Below are 19,099 nucleotides of genomic sequence, written 5' to 3'. Positions count from 1 at the left end.
AAAGGTTGTTCTTGATGTTGAAATTCCAATTGAAAACGATATACCAATAAACAAAAATTCAAATTATTTTTAACACAAATTCCTTCAGTTCTAAAATGTGTTGCAAAGCACAACTGGTTAGCTTTTTTATAATACTTAACGATTCAATTGGTGGCCTGATATTGAAAACCTATCCGACTCCCTACTGTTTGATGTTAAGACTTGAGCTGGAACTCATGGAATTATTATCTATTGAGCTAAATGCTTTCCATATTTTTAAAAAATGAATTAATTTTATCATGATTCATAAGAAACTGGAATTTATTATAATCTTTGTTCGTTCTATGAATAAGTTGTTTCGAGCAAGAATGCTGCTATCAAAAAAAAAATCTTAAACTTCACAGAATTTTGAGCAAATTTTTATCACAGAATCTGTGCAACTGAACACAGAAATTTGAAATATTCCCAGATTTCACAGAATTTTTGAATTTTGAATAGATTTCCAAAATTATTAAGATTTCTTACATTGAATTAGAAAAATTTGATAAGAATTTCAATGTTAACTGAGTATTCCCAACTAAAATATAAAAAAAGAAGCAATTTTCAAAAACTTTCAATGAAATTAAAGGAATTAGCATCACCGAAATCCATCACTGAGTTTAAAGAGAAAAGTACAAAAAATCAGAATTTTTTTCTCAAAACACTTTGATTTAGAGTAATGTACAGTTTTATTTGAAAAATCTGTATTTTAAGGCATCTTCTTTTGTATTACTGACTTTGTCGTAACCTTAAAAAGTTGTTCGGGGCAATATGACCCTAAACACGCACATTCAAATAATCACTCAAATACACTATCGAACCTAATTTTTGAAATAAAATAACTAAAATTTGAGTTTAGAGAATCTATTCTTTCAAAATAAGGTACAGTGAATCAAAGTGCATCTTTTTTTAAGTAAGAAATAAATTTGAACGGATACCGTCAACTGGGGTAACATGCAACACTTTTCAACTTCAATGGCTTCCAAAATCTTAATGCTTGCAGATTATCATATCTCTTGTACATAAAAAATTTTAAGGTTGATGGGACACCAAACTGACGTTATTTTTAAATTTGTGATGATTTGAGATGAAATTTTATTGAAGTTTTCACAGTTACCCAAAGATTTGGAATGATAGCTATTAAAGATGTTGACAGTACAAAATGGTTCCGCTCAAGATCATATTTTAGTTCCGCTCAAGATCAGAATTCTTTCTTCAGTAAAAGAGCTCTAGAGTGATCAGGGTTTACTCTAAAATATTCTACAAATCATCATTAGAAAGCAGAAACCAAGATCTATCCGCTGAACTAAAAAAAAATCCGTTCGGATATCACCCCTATCCATACCGCTTGGTCAACTGTTCCGAGTTGCGTCGAATTGAGCTAATTAGTTCCGCTCAAGATCATTTTCCCTATAAAAATCAGGAAAAATATTCAGTTAGGCTTCCGCTTTTCCAAATCCAAATCGCCGGGCCTTACGCTTTACCCCTGCCATCAGATTTTGTACAGCCACCTTGTCCACCTTCTTCGCCGCAGAAAGCCAGTTTGCCTTGAACTGCTGCTCGTCCTTAGCAGTTTTTTTTTGGTCTTCTTTAGGTTCCGCTTGACAATAGTCCAGTATTTCTCAATTGGGCGAAGCTCTGGCGTGTTGGGAGGGTTCTTGTCCTTGGGAACCACCTGCACGTTGTTGGCGGCGTACCACTCCATAGCCTTTTTACCGTAATGGCAAGATGCCAAATCCGGCCAAAACAGTACGGATCAACCGTGTTTCTTCAGGAAAGGCAGCAGACGTTTATTCATACACTCTTTCACGTAAACTTCTTGGTTTTAAGAGCAACGTTTTATTTATAATAATCTTTTCAGAATCGTAATTTTAAGTTCTGTCTGAATACACTTTTTAAAATGGGTTTGCTGTTCATCTTTTGAGCTGTCGGAAAAGTTTTCTCTGTTCTTCTCAGATCTTCAGAAACTGATTTGATGATGCAAATAAATTTCTATCAATGTTGCAAAGATGAAGAGATGGCATACGTGGTAAGATTATTCTGGGTTTTGGTTTTCCATGCAACGCTCAAGCGTTGCAAGAACCACCGAAAGCTGCATTTTCCACCATCAGCCGCATTCTCGATGGTCTGGCTGCTGATGCTTGATTTTTTAAGAGGATTATTTACGTCTCAATCTTCATTTGCTCATACATGCTCTGGATGGAGAAGTACGGGGACTCGTATGATAAATAAAAAAAAAGTTCAATGGCATGATTCAACCGCAAACATAGTCCGTCGTCGGTTTCATTCCGGAGGACCAGAATCTGGCTAACCATAACCAGCCAAACCCGGCAAGTCGGCCAATGTGTTCATTACAGCATCATAGCGCATCGTTCTGGACCATCACAAGTAGGGAAAAAAGGACTTTAAAGCGTTTTGAAGCAAGCATGACTACAAAAAAAATGCAAGAAAAATGATGCTTTTGACCTCGCCCAGCGTGTGGGCGTTCGAAAGGTGAAGGATATCGGGAGCCCCGTTGTTCATCATTCTCCTTTACTAGGGCGAGGGTGTAGGTATTTTACTATGCGCACAGAGAAACGTTCAGCATGCTGAAAGAAAAACTGCTTCCAATAACAAAGATTATCAGCAGTCTAAATAAACATTGAATGGTGCAAGCAAGTCTAGGTGGCTTTACTTTACTTGTACAGAAAAAATCGAAACTTTTTAGACACAGAAGTTCATTGACTGAAATCAGCTTCAGGAATCAGAATCTGAAATTAGAGTACGAATTCTGTTTTATGATTTCAAAATTATTAATTGAATTGTCTTGGTTGATTACTCAGGCAAATCCCTTTTTTTAATATTCAAAAATCATTAAAATGTCGATTGAACTTTTATATGAATCAACGCTACGTTTTCAAAGTGTTCTAATGTTATCTAATGATACTCATGGCACAATTCATGCTCTCAGCTTCTGTAGGAACCTACCATCAAATAAAGAAAATCAAGGCATAGGTTTCGATTAGCTTGTGCCAACTCGAAGCTTAAACCGACACAGCGTCCGATATCTGAGAAACATCAAGAGAGGGAAAAAAACAGTCGATAGCCATAACTTTTAGAGGCACACCGTAGTCATTCCCTATGATCGGATGCTGTTCTCCGTCAATGCTTTTGCTGCTGCAGTAGCAAAAGTAGCAGAAGGTCGATTTTATTAATAAAATGGTGGCTGCTACTGTTACCGGTTTGCGTTTTGTTTTTTTAAAGTCTTTTTTGCTGCTGCTCTGCCATCAACTGGTTCACATAAGATACGGAAACCGGGTGGCTACCTGGCTTTAATTAACAATTCAACGTGTGGACCACAAATTATTTGCATGTGGATCGGGGATTTATGAGCTTAAAGTATAAAGATGCAGTGAATTAGAGTTTTGGTTCAAAGTTTCGTTGTAAGCTTAGATACTCAAAAATTTGAATATTTTAAATGTTTTTATTTTAAACTTAAATCAGGTAGGCTTAACTATTTTGAATCCATATATTTAATTTTTTTTCATGTACAATTCATGCTCTCAGCTTCCATGTAAAAATTGCATTTTTTTCTATCTGGATAGGTGTCCGTTGTCTCGGAAAATTAAGGAGAGAAAAACAAACGATTGCGTATTTATTAAAAATTGCGTATTTCAAGAAAATAATTTCAAACAATAAAGAGTGTTCAATGAAAGATATCACTCCGTTTCTTATTGCCATCAAACAGCTGAAAACTGGTTTGTTATCCACAATGAAAAATGTTTGAAAATCATCTTTCAATTTCCTTCAGTGCATAAAACGCCTGAAGTTATGTCAGAACATAGAAGTGGTTCGATCAATTTAGCACTGGAATAAATTCTAAAGTGATTAAACAGTTTTTTAGTGATTTTAATGATAAAAAAAGTAAACAACAAAGATAGTGCAAATTTGTTTTCCAATGATTTTTTTTGATGATAGAAATTTAAAGTTATAGTCATAGTCATTATGTCAAATTAAAAAGACGAACAGTTAAGTGATTATTTCCCGAATCAAACTTCCTATTAGGTAAGTGAATAGACTGAGGACTCACTTTATTATTATTTTTTTTAGAACTGATTGAGAAACAATTGAATTAAAAAATTGATGCTTGAATAATGAGATCCAAACTTTTATGTTGAAAATTGTTAAAAATCCATTCCAAAACTGGTGAATATTGCTAGTAATGAAGTGAGCGTGATAAGAATAGTATCAATTTGAGATTTGCTTGTAGAAATATGAATGATTGAAAATCATCAAAATTTTCTTCTACAGTTTTGTTATAACTACTCCACTTTTGTTTTTCTACAAACATCATCTTAAAATTTCCTTTAAAATTTATGCACTTTTACAAAGTAAAATTTCTTAAAATAAAAAATGCTTCTGCAAACTATTTCAATAGATAGCTGCATTTTTAGGCTTTTTCTAGTTTTCCAAATGTTTAAAAAGAGGTTTGAAAGAAATTTTCCTCTAGCGCTAAAGAATTTGACGTTTAAGTTATAATACTTTATCTAACTGCTTCATAAACACAACGTGAAATGATAAAATATAGATTCTAGGCTGAATTTGAACCCAAAAAACAGGCTTCTGAATAAAAAATATTTTTTTAATCAGTCAAACACTATATTTCCAGTTTTAAGCCGTAGATGTCATTACTATTTTGCTGTTGAACGGAGTTGAGGCCCATTTTTAGCTATTCGGGATTAATTAAGATGTGCAGAATGATTTTTCTCAAGAGATAAGTACATACCACGTGAATGCCTTGGAAATTCTAAGATCATAGACCGGTAATCTGTTGTACATTCCTATGGAGAATAATGGACCAGATGGCTATTTGTGTTATTGGTATTATTCGCAATTGAATCGGAAGTTGAGATGAGCAGAAACTTCGGCGGTAGTATATTCTAGTGCTGGTGAGTTTTTGAAAACCCAGAATAACTTTCTTCAGCGTGATCTCCAAAAAAACTGTGTTGGAAAATCAACTCAAAATTATGGATAAGGGCCTGAAAATTTGAACACATATTCTAGTTTTGGAGACTGTGGCTCTTAGAGTGTGAAATTCTTGATAAAAATCTGAACAGAGGTAAAAAATGCTTCAACAGTGGAACAACAATTTTTAATTCATTTTTCTACTGTATAATTTTGATATAATGGGTAATTGTTTTACTAGTTTTCAATATTTGCTACCTGTTCAATAGCTAGTGCTTCTACCTACTTATAAATTTCGATATTTTATAATTATTTTAAATCAGGAAAATACTTACAAATCAACCATCTATATATACTTCTTAAACCATTATAATATATGAGACAATTATAGATCGTAGCATGTTACAACTTTGTTTCGAAGACAGCGAACCATTTTATCCAATCTTCAAAGTGTCTAGTTTAAAAATCTGTTTTTTCAAGAGATTTTTTTTTACTTTGACTGTAACTCCAGAGAGTGATGTGATAGTACTTTGACATATTCAACAAACTTATGTATTTTGATCAGAGAAACAACTTTGTCGAAGACATCAAAGCCCTAATTTGAAAAATAAAAAGGATAGCATTTTTATCTCGCTATCGGTGGACCCCTCGGCAAAAATTTTGTTGCAAGAATATGCTCCATGTAAAATTGAACAATGTTGCTGAAGACATCAAACGTATATCTGTTCATCCCTGGGCGCTATTAATTTCGTACAGCTAGATTGATGTTCTGCACCACTGTGCAATGATAGCTAAGACTATGTAAACAAAACTACGAGGGGTCGTTCAATACTGTTTCGCGTGCAACGAGATAATTACTGTTGAAGCAATGTAGCAGTTCAATTGCCGGACCCTGTAGTACCAATATGCGGAAGCAGATCCATCCTTTCGGAGGCGTATTTATAAGATGTATTGGCGTAACGGTGAAATTTCACGAACTTCCCATCTTAAAAACTTGATATCTCCGAAACGGCTCATATTGTTTTGAGTGAATGAGTGATTCTTATGTAAAATTTTACGCTGAATCCATTGGCGCCATCAAATCAAAAATAAAAGTGGGGGCATTTTGAGATAATCGCAATTTAAGTTTTAAAATGCAAAATTTTCTAGTTTGGCAACACTGCCGAAAATTTTCTATCAACTCATTTGATAGCTTATAACATATTCTTTATAGGGATGTTCTTATCTTATCTGTAGCTTCAACCGTTTTTGAGATATTAAAAAAACAAAAACAGTTTTTTTGGCAAAAATTGCCAAATTTTCAAAAAAGGGGGGGCTGCCATTTGAGGGAGGGTGGTCCGATTCCCCCAAAACTTTGGATTTTTCTTATTAACGTTATAATAAGTCACCCTACTGATTTTGAGCGAAATCGAAGAGGGTCGTTGCATTTTCATGGTCACTTGGTATGAAATGACCCATATATAAAACAGGGAGAGAGACAGACCATACAGAAATGTGCGAACACGCAAAACTCTTCACTGGATCATCCGATTCGCATGCGATTTTTTTTGTTGTGTTCGTCTTCACGCGAAGAATAACACAACGGAGAGATAATTTCGAAAATGTTTTTGTGGAATTTGAAAATAAATTTTTAGTTTTTATTCGTATCAAATAAAAGTCATGGCACCCAATTTCCATTTTTTTCCTTCATTCGAATCACCCTGAGTAGGAAGGCGCCAAAAGCAATCAAGGCTTAAGGCAGAAACACAATACAGCGTCGGTCGTCGCGTCACGTCAGCGGTCAACGCTGTCGATAAGTACTAAAACGCGGACGCGACGCACCCGACGATTTTTGCATCACAATTCAGCGTCAAGAGACATCTAAGATGTCTCTTGACGCTGAATTGTGATGCAAAAATCGTCGGGTGCGTCGCGTCCGCGTTTTAGTACTTATCGACAGCGTTGACCGCTGACGTGACGCGACGACCGACGCTGTATTGTGTTTCTGCCTTTACTGATGTGCATCCATCTCTCTAAAGGAAGTTTTGGCGCCCATTTTCGTTGCAAGTGTACTTTTCACGTGGCACCAGTAAAATGGATACTTGGATGTGATTTTCCCTATGAAGGTTCCGCAACTACGAAGCATAGCAAAGCCTGTACGAAGAATATTGACAAAATTTGTAGTTTTTTGCATCAGAATCAAGGCAATTCTAAGATTTTTTTTAGATGTTTCTTCGTTCACCGTTAATTTTTTTTTTGAAATGTCATATTCCTTTAGCAACTTAAGCAATATGGCTGTAAAATTTCCAATAGACTCAAAACAACTTAATGAGATTGAATTGAAACATTTCATTATCAAATCATTTTTATGAGTATTGGTAACACCAATAGAAAGTCATATAACTGGTAAAAGATCACCTTAATTTTTTTTGTTGATTTTATCCAGTTAGTTTGAGAATTGAAGGTTATTGATTTTTTTAATCCAAGTAAATTGAATCATCATAAAAACGGATTGGAGGATCAGGAAACATTGGAAAATCCACACTACCTTCCATGCTCAGTGATTAATCGGAACTTTTGAAAATTTTAGCTATATAGGACTTTATTTTGATATTAGATCCAACTCTCAGTTTCAAAGTCAGAAAAAAGGATCGTAATTAATAAAATCATGAAGTACTAAAAACTTGAAAGAATATAAAAATTAAATTTTAATTAAAAAGCATGCTACTTAATTTCTCGAACATCTAAGTATATAGAATAATCTGAACCAATCCACAAAAATACAAAAAAAAAGTTTCGTACCAGATATAAGATCTAAAAAAACAATCTGTCAAGCATAAGTAAATTAAAGTATATAAACACTTGAATTCAACCAAAAATAGAATCAAGATCAACGAAAATCTAGCTTTTGAATTAACGTTTTAATATAACTGAAAATCCAGATTCATAAAGCTAAATTGAGAATATTGATTCAAATTAACAATAAAATACAGAATTAAATTTAACTGTCTGGATTACAGTTTCTTATCTTAAGATCATAAAATATACATTTAAGTAATTTGCGAATATTTTGAATTTTTATTTCCAATACTCAAAATAGATTTGCTTTCATTCAAAGTTTGCCTGTTAAGAGAAAAATAATCTAAATACAAGAAAGTTTAAATTCTTTTTTTTTTCAAAATTCTTTAATTCTTAGTGCAATTTACCAATCCCTAACCACCCCTAACTGAAAATTGTTAAAAGATAATGATGACACATTTTTCGAAGACATTTTCAAACATTATATTGATTAGAAAAGTGTTGCTGTAAAATGAAATGAATAGTAACTTTTTCTGAATTGTTAAATATTTGTCAAACTCAGCTCTGTTAATTCACAATAAGGTTCAATTAGTGTATTTAGTGCAAAGTCCGAAAAAAGACATTTGAAATAATTAAAAAAATTCAAAATAATTTTATATTCATTATTCTTTAAATGTTCCGGGTCCATTTTTTAATTTTTCTATTCTAACGACCATGTTCAAAGAAAACTGTAATATATTTAAATACAGAGGTTAACGCAAATTTAAAATACAACTCTATTTATGACTACTTCAGCAAAAAAGATTCTTTTTCTGTTGAAATCAATCTTCAACATTTTTAGAATACTTTATCGGATAGGAGTTTTTGAATAGGAATGATGACTAAACTTAATAGAAACTTGATTGATTAAGCGTTCTTAAGTTACCGGAACTGATCATTAGCGAACGCTACCTCAACTAGAAAATAAGTTCGCTAAACAAAAGTTAGCGAACTTATTAGAGCAAATCGCATGAGCGTTTTTGTGTCACGAACTGCCGGTTTTGAATATAAATTTATGTATGATATTTTCCATTCCGTTAGCGGTTTTTTGAATGATCTTAAAATAATGAAATTCAAATAACGAACCATAATTCTGGATTTTTTTTCTGATACAAAGGTATCCACTAGCTTTTATACACTTAAAAGGAAGGCTGACTAAGGAACAGTGCTAAAATATAAAAAAATACTCAAAAATTACAGGCTTAACAAAGTTTGCCGGGTCAGCTAGTTTCAATATAAAAAAACAAAAAGAATTGTTTTCAAGCTTTGAATATCAATAAAAAAAATGATTTCGAATTTGTCCACGTGAACAACCTAGAAGGTCCACGCATGTCCACGGAGGGAGGAGGGGGTCAAGAATCTCACTTTTCCGTATTTTACCGTTTTTTAAGATCCTTAATAAAAATACTTCGGCATCTCTGAAAACTTTCCCCCATCAAAGCGGAAACTCTTCTCTAACCATAAATTTAAAAAATAAAAAAAAAATATCGGTAGCGATTTTGCAAAAGGGCGTTGTGGTGATATAGTCTAGAAAGTTATGGAAAGTTGTGAACTCAAATGAAAAACTATATATAGATTCAAAAAATCTCGAAATATTTTGGATAATTTTTTAGGCTGATTACACTAGTTTACAAAATTAAAGAAAAACGTGAACATTCTCGGCTGACCTGTAGTTTTTATTGTGAAATCGGGTGCTGAATCCAAAAATGAAATTCGAAAAAATCTCAATAGAACAGTTTTTGTGTTATGCTCCAAATATAAAATTTTGTAAAAATTATAAAAGCACTTGTACTCAGATTCAAATATCTTGAAAGGCATAACATTAATTTTAAATCTCTTTTTTGAATATTCAAGGTCAATAGATTTGCCATCGATCATCTGAACTTTATTTTTGCGTATGATCAGTTACTTTATAACAGAAAAATTTAAAAACGCATTTTTTAGAGAAAATTTTGTTTTAACGAAAGTTTTGGACTCGAAAGTAGCATTTAAAAAATCTTATTTTCTATTGACCTTAAATATAAATTCAAAATGAAGATTTCAAATTGTTATTTATCAAAATCGGTTGAAAATTGAAGAAGTTATGGTTACTTAAGCATAACAGTTACTTATGCATTTTTGAATAATTTTACGAACCGCATTGTACTAATCATAGTATAGGAAGAATTAAACATAGTAAATCGTACTCGATCTTAGTTAAAATTAATTAATAGCTTACCAAAAGGTCACATGCCAAATTTCAGTAGGATCTGACCCTGGGGAGAGGTTGCTTGAGTCTCAAACGTGAATAGGATTTTATTGTATTTTGCTGGGGAGGAACCAAAAAATATTGGGCTTTCATTAATAACTTTTTTTCTTCAATTGCCGATTGCTTTTTATGAATGGTTTTCTCAAAGCCTTAATTGAGACAAATATTTTATTCGAAGAATGCAACCCGATTGAACTTTAAGCAAAATAGTTATTGCCGTTCAAAAATTGTATTTTCGCTGAAAATTTTCGTCTATCATGCAATGAGCACTTTTTACGCATTACTTTTCGGCAAACATACAGTGAGCGAAATAAGAATAGCACCACTATATGTTTTGCTTGTTAAAATATGAATGTTTAAAAATTACGAAAATTTTCTTCCACAGTTTGTTCTCAATTGCTTAACGGAGAAATCAAGCATAAGTTTACTTTTTTTGGACGTTGGTATTGGCGTTGAGGGCCAAAAATGTAAAAAAGGGGTGCGAAATAAGAATAGCACCACTTGAATTTTTAAACAAAAACAAGATTATTTTTCAAAAATTACTATTTAAAAGTGAATAATAATGCTTCTACGAATTATTTGAATAGATAACTGAATTTTAAGGAGTTTTCCATAATTCCAAAGGTTTTCAAAGGTATTAAAAGGGGGTTTTAAGAGATGCTCCTCTAGCGTTAAGGAATTTTATATTTGAACTGTAATTCTTTATCAAACTAATTACTTTCTTCAAAATAATGACGTGAAATGATGAAACAAACATTTGGGATTAATTTTGAATCAGAAAAAAATAGGTTGGAAATCAAAAACTTTGATTTTGTTTAGTAAACCACACTTTTTCCAGTTTCAAGTCGTAGATGGCAGCACAATCTTGCAGTTAAAACCAAATTTAGTCTCAATATTGATTTTCCAGGTTTATTTAGGCCCATATTCATCATTTTGAGGTATTTTCCCATCACAGTTTTGTGGAAGTTCACGCTGCAGAAAGCTTTTCCGGATTTGCAAAAGAATCACCAGCACAAAAATGTACAACCGCCAAAATTCCTCCTCATCTCAACTTCCGATTCAATTGCAAATCATACCAATAATACTGCTAGTCATCAGCTCCATCAAGCTCCATCGCAAAGTATAACTTTTTTCTGATAATCGGTCCAAAAAGTTCACTTTTAGTGATCTTTATGATGATGATTTTTTTGGATTTAGGGATCTTATAATTTCTAAAGCGTTCACACGGTACATGTATTTATTTCTTGACCAAAAAAATCCAGCACTCCCTATTTAATCGCGGATATCCGAAAATGGGCATGAATTTGGTTAAATGGCAAGATAGTGCTGCCATCTATGACTTAAAACTAGAGAAATAGTGTTTGACTATTGAAAAATATTGAATTCCAACCTGCTTTTTTGATTCAAACTCAGCCTCAAATCTATGTTTCATCATTTTGCATCATACTTATGAATGTTAATGAAGAAATCAAGCAGTTTGATAAAGTTTTAAGGCTCTTATATCAAATTCCTTAACGCTAGAGGAGCATTTCTTAAAACCCCCTTTTAATAACTTTGAAAACCTTTAGAATTCTGGAAAACTCCTAAAATGCAGTTATCTATTCAAATAATTCGTGGAAGCTTTATTATTAACTTTTACATAGTAAATTTTGAAAAATAATCTTGTTTTTGTTGAAAAAACTCAAGTGGTGCTATTCTTATTTCGCACCCTTTTTTTACATTTTTGGTCCTCAACGCCAATTGCTTCTTCAAAAAAAAGTTAAATTATGCTTGATTTATCCGTTAAACAACTCAGAGCAAACTGTGGAAGAAAATTTTCGTATTTTTCAAGTACTCATATTTTAACAAGCAAAACACATAGTGGTGCTATTCTTGTTTCGCTCACTGTATGTGTATAACAACTGTCTCAAGACTTAGGCAAATCGTTTATAAACAGAGACAAAAGTATAGGTCCTAATTTTGATCCCTGAGGAACACCTGACACCAACGGTGCAGAACTATACCGAGAATCATTGCAAAGGGCGTACTGAATTCGCTTTTTGAAAAGGAATCTAACAGCAAAACGTATTTAAGCGATTATAGGTAAAGGCAAAAATCAGTTTGGTGGAAAATTATTTTTTAAAAATTTTCAAATACAACCCGAATAGCCAAGACCATGGTATTAATATAACAGAACAGTGGTTTTCAATATAACAATGAACTTCATCCTAAAATCAAAGTCTTCATCAACCTCTTTAAATTTTGAAATCACCATAGTTTTTTATGTAACTGTAAAGTATATCGTTAATTCATGATATTTCATAGTTGGTGAATTGGAGGGAAACATCGTATTACAGTAATCCTCTTGTGATGTTCAACGTAACAGTGCATTTGATGGTAAAATGTAAATCCAAACATTGGTAAACTTCAGTTATTTTACATATATAAGATTTTTCGTGTAGAGAAAAAATTTTCTCGCCATTTAGTCGGACAGATTAACACAGAATGAGTGTTAACACAGAATGAGTGGTTTATTACTTCTACTTAATTCGTCGTGAGAACATGGTCAGATCTGGCGAAAATTGTATCCATTGCTGAGAAAAAGCCACATTTAATGGTGAAAAAAAGAAAAATTTATTTAAAAATCAAAGCAAAAAAATCGTGGGTCGTTGCAAATGGTTTCTCGCTTATCCAGAATCGACTGTACTACATTAAATACTTAAAAATTATGCGAAAAAAAGTTTGCGTAGACTACAGTTTGAAATGTCTTAACATTGACAATTCATCTGATATCACATCCAAATTTTATGGGAATATTACTTACGCAGTTTTGAACATGCTTTTCAAATTTGATGGTGATGAGAACATTTTTTTTTTGATAAACCATTATCAGTTTTATTTAAATATGATTTTTTTTAAAGAAAATTAATGCTAGCGATCCACTGATTCAGTAATTCTTATCATTATTGGTTTCTAATGGTGTGTTTTGATAATAACTAAACATTTTTCGATTAAATATGCGTAAGGATCCAAGAAGAAATATGCATAAAAATAAAAAATTATTGACTTTATGAGATGATAAAAAAAGAATCGGAGAAAATTAGGCCGTGATCTGAAGAAAATTGCGAAAATTAAGATACTTTTAATTTCATTACCTGTTAAAAAAATTTATATTCTAGCTTTGTCCTCGAATACTGTGTGAATGGAATAAACCTATAGCGCATTCATTCGCCTCAAGCGTGCAGGCAGTGAGTCAGTCGATCGATAAGCAAGTAAACCAGCCGAGTAGGTCGTGCGTTTCCCGCGGCGGTAAGTGATCCAGAGGACCACCCGTGCAACTTGCGGGCTTCGGAGCTCCGGACAGGTCTGCACAAATACCACACACACAACAAATTTTATTTTTTGGATGAACTTTCTAGAGATGGAAAATTAGTTATATCGTTCTTCTATGAACTCATAAACTGTCTTCTTGACAAATTTAGACGCGCTTTCAGTACAGTGCTTTTATAATTGTCAATCAGTGTTGCCAGATATTATAAAATAATTTAAACGAATTTTTCAAGTCAATTTTGATAATTCTCAACTCATTTTAATTAACTTCCTCATAGTGTTGTCAGTGGCGTTGTCCTAAAACATAATTTTGCGATAATAATAAAAAAGAAAAAAATTAGAATTATACCAATAAAATTTCAAGAAAAAAGGTAACTGTGGAGAATAGGAACAAAGAGAACAAAATAAATTAAAATTATTAATAATTCATTCTTCTTAACTAGATTATCCGTTGTCTGTGAACTGACAAAAAAAAATAAACAGTCCGATAAATCCAAAGCGAATTCCCACATTTCAAGTAGTAATGAATTGATGCATTAGTTAACAGTTTCTTTGGATTAAAAACGAACAAAAGTAAGAAAGTCAGTTGTCAGAACATTGTTGAGGCAGACGGGCGTGCTGTAGATTTATTCTCGGAACATTTTGGATTTCCCAAGGTAACACCGGGAAGAATATCTGCCAAACTCGATACAGTTAACTGTTTGATTTAAAAGTATAAAAGCCAAAAATACAAACCATTCTGTTCTTTATCAACTTACCTAAAAAGACACACATATTCACAGACTGTAAGAATCATGGGCACAAAGTTCAGGGAAAAATTTTCCGGAATCTCGAGACATTTGATTGTCTTCGAAATTTTGATAAAATATTTCTACAAGAACAAATCTTTTGCGTTAATACACTGTTGAACAAAACTGTTAAGCCTTGGGAAATGTGATATATCAGCCATTGAGAAACACAGAAACGTTAATATGTTGTTCATATATGTTTTATTCGAGTATCGCCTCGTTGCGCCACAGTTAATAAGTTCTCTCTCATTGATTTTCTTTTCATTCAGTAATTGGTCTATTTCGCACCTTCTTTGCTGTAGTTGTAACTATTACGCCGCTTTACGTGTGTTTTATTCATTTTTCGTGAGTTTAAAGTTAATCGGTTTCATGGTTGTTTTTTTTTTCTCGGTATGCCTTCGTCGTCGGGATTTTCATCTGTATTTTAGTTCCCGCGAAAGGGGAAATTTCCCGCTTTTGGCAGTGCTTTTATCTTTCTAAGGTTTATTTGAAGTTTTTTTATTCAATTATTTCGGTGCAGTTGGGTTTGTGTGAATTTTCTTTTTTTTTTGAAGATTGATGCATATTATTTATTGGTTTTTCTCTGTAGCATTTTTGCTTCCTATCAAGTTCCGATGCTAGAGGTTGTTTCTATTTACTTCAACTGTCATACGATTTTTTTTTCAGGGAGGAGGAGCATATCAACTTAATCTAAATCGAGTGTAATTAATAGCATTACGGTTTTACATGTTTATGTATGTCTTCAGGGCTTGTTATTCAAATAAAACTTTGAACATTGCATTTTCTATTCACAATTAATTGTTTCGACTAGCAGATTTTTTTTATATCTTCTTAAATATATTAACTACATACCGCTTTTTTACTTTTCCGGCTAAACTACTTCCAATAGTCAATATTGATATACTTTTTTATAAAACTTAACTAGTCTAAAATAACCTTTTTTGTTCTTTCTTTCTAATATTCAAAGGGTCGCTGTGACGATTCGTAAGTTTAAAAAAAATACTCAGTTTATTCCGTGGTTTTATCTACATGGCGTTTATCAATGGATTTTAATTTTTAACTTTACTTTATATTTAAGGTCATTCGTTTTCGTTATCGGCTTTTTGTGTGGTGTTTTTGTGTAAAGTTAAATGAATTGTGTAGCGCGATGAGTATTCTCTGTATGGAATTTGCACAAGGATTGAGAGAAAAAAATTTGCAACTGTAAACGTGGGGATTTCTTAGACTTACATTTGGGAAACCTGGTTGAGCACTGGTGGACAAATTAGTGTCCTTTTTGGGAATGAATTTATTGCTGTGAAAACGGGAATGTTTCGAGATGGAATGTGATGTTCTGAAAGGTTTACAGTTATTGTCTTTGAGTGTAGCAAGGTTTCCTGAATACTCTAAAGATGGGAAGAGAGATTGAAAAGGTTGAATCGGATTTCCAGGAAATCGATCATTTCTTACTGTCTCGATGACCAAAGCACTTTTGTTTTTGTTTTTTAATATGAAGTGTTTATATTATCACTATCACTAATTCATTGTTGAGTGATTTTGGCAATTATTTTTTAAATTGTAAATTGTCAAGTATGACTCAAAAATGAATCATGATGTTGTTACTTTATTCAGTTTGAAATTTTGAGGATAAGTTTAAATAATTTATAATATGTGGTTACTTTTGAGAAGCATGATAGGTAGGTAATATATTTTTATCTTATGTATGCGTTCCATTTGAAAAACAAATATCAGCGAAGGTATCATCTGTTCAATATGATATGAGATTTTTTGCAACTAGGTATCGTAAAATTTTTATTCACTAACAAAATCTTTGATATTCTTATGAAAAAAGCTATCAAAGTTGCAAAATTGTACAGAAAATTTTTTAAGCTTCGGACATCTATTCGTGTTTTCAGTTATCGTTTCTGTGACATTTAGATTTTTTTTCCACAATAAATACTGGCAACGAAATCAGTTCTCTCAGAGAAAAACATCTGATTTATAATTCGATACTGTTTAGTATTGTGACATTTACATATTTCCTAATCGTAAACTCTATTCTAATGCAATCAACAGACAACCTTCCAGCAAATTGTTTGCCCTCTCAAAACAGCTAAAAAATTAACTGTTTTCCAACTTTTCAACGTTGCTCAAGCCATGAATACCCGATTTTATTTTTTCTTAATATTTGGTTTTTAGAATACATTACACTGATATTTTCTTGTCTATATTAACACATACTCTTCTGTAAGGTCTAATCGGTAGTTTATTTTTGTTTCTCTCTTAAAATGTGCGCTTAAGATTCGACTTATTCTCATCTTACCAATCGCAAATTCTCAGTTCGTTGATGTTTTTTATCCGTCAAAAGTTTTATTCCTATATTTTTCCTAGGTTTTACACACTAAACACATTTGAATCACAACTGGATTTTGAGCATCTTACCAATTAGCTTATTTTTGTGTCATATTTTCGAATAGCACACCGACCTCTAAGTTGACAAATGACGTCCAAAATCCTACTTAAGCTTCCCATCCATTTAACCTGGCTCTAATTGGACATCGAATCTTATCTAATTGTAATACTAATGCATTGATTTTTTTTTTCTTTATTAAATCTCGTACTTTTCCTCTGTGCTCCCGCATTGCGTTTACCTAGTTTTTTTTGTCAATTTTTTTCCAAAAACTAATTCTTTGAAAATATGAAACCAAAAACAAACCACCGCACTTTTTTCAGTGTACTGCTTCTGCTGCTGCTGCCGGACGAAAAACACAGAAGAAAGTAAAAACATCGCACTGGGTGAGCTGCTGTGACGATGAAAACGACGACGGCTGGCCGAAAACGCCTGAATGTGTACTATACGAGTTGCTCGTATCTTTTCAACGTATTTCAGCCGGCCTTCATCCAGCGGTCTATCGAATATTCGAGGGCGGCGACCCAGCTACGAAATGGAGTGTTTTTTTTTTTTATGTTGGGAGGAAAGAAGGAGAGAAAGTTAGGATTTCAATCGATTTACGCTTTAGCTCGAACAGAGAATTTGCAGGAACCACAAAATTCAGTTTCTTTTTGTAAATTTATCGATTCTCAAGAATTAGAGTTTTTGAACTCTCAATTTGTAGGTACCAAAGAAATGGATTATGAGTAATGTAATGAGGTTGTTGAGTATTCAAGTGGGATAGATTTAAAAATTCAGGAATTTGTTTTCAATGAACATTGTAGCTTATTTTGGAATCTCGAGTTTGGATTTTTTTAAAAACTGGATGGATCTAGTAACTTTTGCATTCTTTAGAAAGTGAAAGATCTTTCTTGATTCCATAAATTCCACAACTGCAAGTTTACCTTGTATCTTTCTTTATTTCATAATAATTTTTTAGGGTTTTTATTTTTATTTTTTAACTTTGATTTTTTCTTTCATAGTTGATATTTTTTAATTTGATAATTATTTAACTTTCAAATAATAAATACTCCAAAAAAAAAAATTAAGTTTCCAAATTTCAATGATACCAAACAGAGCGTAATGAAAATAAAACAGATTCACATTGATTGTAAGTAATTTCTTAGAAGTTATTGTTGTTGTATCGTGACAATAAATATTGACCTTTTTTGAACGATTTTTTAATCTGAGATACATTTGAAATTTTTTAAACATTCAATTTTCGAATGTTTTAGTAACGAATTATGGAAATTATATACAGTAGTTTTTCGATTTTATCACGCTAAAAAAAATTGCCGTGATAATCCGAATCCGTGAATTTGGCGAAACTTGAAAAGTGTATATTTTTATTTTGTCTCCAATCATGAGTTATTGTTTTTAATAAGTGATAACATGCTAAGTTTTCATCAGATTTTCAATGCATTTTAAACTTAACTTATCATCCTTACAAGAAGACAAAGAATTGACTTGACTTTATAATGTTCTCAGGCAAAGCAATCCACGATTTTTCCTTAAAGCCAAAGCATGTAGAGTATTGATATGAAAATATTCATCCCATGAGAGTGCACAATTGAGTGAGACTAATACTTTAAACAAAAAGAAAAGACATTTTCTCTAATTTCGATTAAATAATAATAAAAAAAATCTAGCGTAAACTGCACCATAAAAATACTTATTAAAACTTATTTTGCTTTCAGATAAGCTCTTTGAAGCCAGAGGCGTTAATTTTAAAAAAAGTTCAATTTAGAGCAACTTACTGCATTTAACGCTGTAAAGGATCCGGTTTTTTGCCAAACTTTAAAGGCCAGAAATGAGGGTGCGTCCTTTACAAACCGCGTATAAAACCTTAGTGTACATCGGTGCATTACACGTTTTATATATGAAAAAAAAAAAATGGCACAAAAATGAATGTGCGTCCTATGCACTTTTTAACAGGGTTTTTAAAATATTTTTTTCGTTTCTCGAATTGAAACTGGTGTGAAATTTTAAAACAAAAATCTATACCTCTTTGGCTCAAAACGCTTCAGATAATCTTTTATGATAATCTTTTCATTCCCATATTTTAACAATTAATTGGATAAATTTAAACGTTTTTCAAGTTCGAATGACGATTTCAAGCACTTAAATACTCTTTTCAGAGGAAGAATGAACAATTCAATTCAACACTTTCACATTATTTAATACTCATATACCGTTTCGTTATTTTTTTATTGATTTGAAGAGACTTTAAATAGGTTTTGTATGATTTTTAATACTTTTGAAAAAGGAGTGATAAAATCGTGCGTGAATATGGCGAATATTGATAAAATCGAAAAACTACTGTAGTTCGATTCTAAAAATTAAATTTTAAAGGATTTTTTTATTCCAGATATTGTTTTCAAATTTTGGTTTTTCCATTTTTTTTAGACTTTTTAAGGTATGTACTTAGATTTTTTTTTTAACATTCTGGAATTCCAAAAATTAAAAAAAGGTTTTCAAGACCTAATATATGTTCTAAATATCCAGAATTTTAAGGTTTTTGTGATTTTTGAGAATTTCAGTATCATTTAGTTTTGAATTCTATTT

At 32.0% G+C, this 19,099-nt stretch overlaps 1 protein-coding gene across 11 annotated transcripts in view; it reads right to left on the bottom strand.

The window, feature by feature from the left end:
* Nucleotides 1-19,099, bottom strand: part of LOC129744023 (uncharacterized) — a 724,779-nt gene that overhangs the window by 231,104 nt on the left and 474,576 nt on the right. For 4 of the 11 annotated variants that reach the window (XM_055736330.1, XM_055736332.1, XM_055736339.1 and 1 more), the window contains one exon: nucleotides 14,649-17,041. The exons of the other annotated variants lie outside the window; for them this stretch is intronic. In XM_055736330.1, coding sequence (XP_055592305.1) covers nucleotides 16,990-17,041 — 52 coding nt within the window. In that variant the 3' untranslated portion in view covers nucleotides 14,649-16,989. Of the gene's footprint in view, nucleotides 1-14,648; nucleotides 17,042-19,099 lie in introns of those variants that run through there. 11 annotated transcript variants of the gene reach the window in all.

Source organism: Uranotaenia lowii, chromosome 2 (genome assembly GCF_029784155.1).
Source record: "Uranotaenia lowii strain MFRU-FL chromosome 2, ASM2978415v1, whole genome shotgun sequence".
In the NCBI taxonomy this organism is placed as follows: Eukaryota; Metazoa; Arthropoda; class Insecta; order Diptera; family Culicidae; genus Uranotaenia; species Uranotaenia lowii.
Note: the sequence above shows the minus strand (reverse complement) of the source record. Positions and strands in the feature narration are given on the sequence as shown.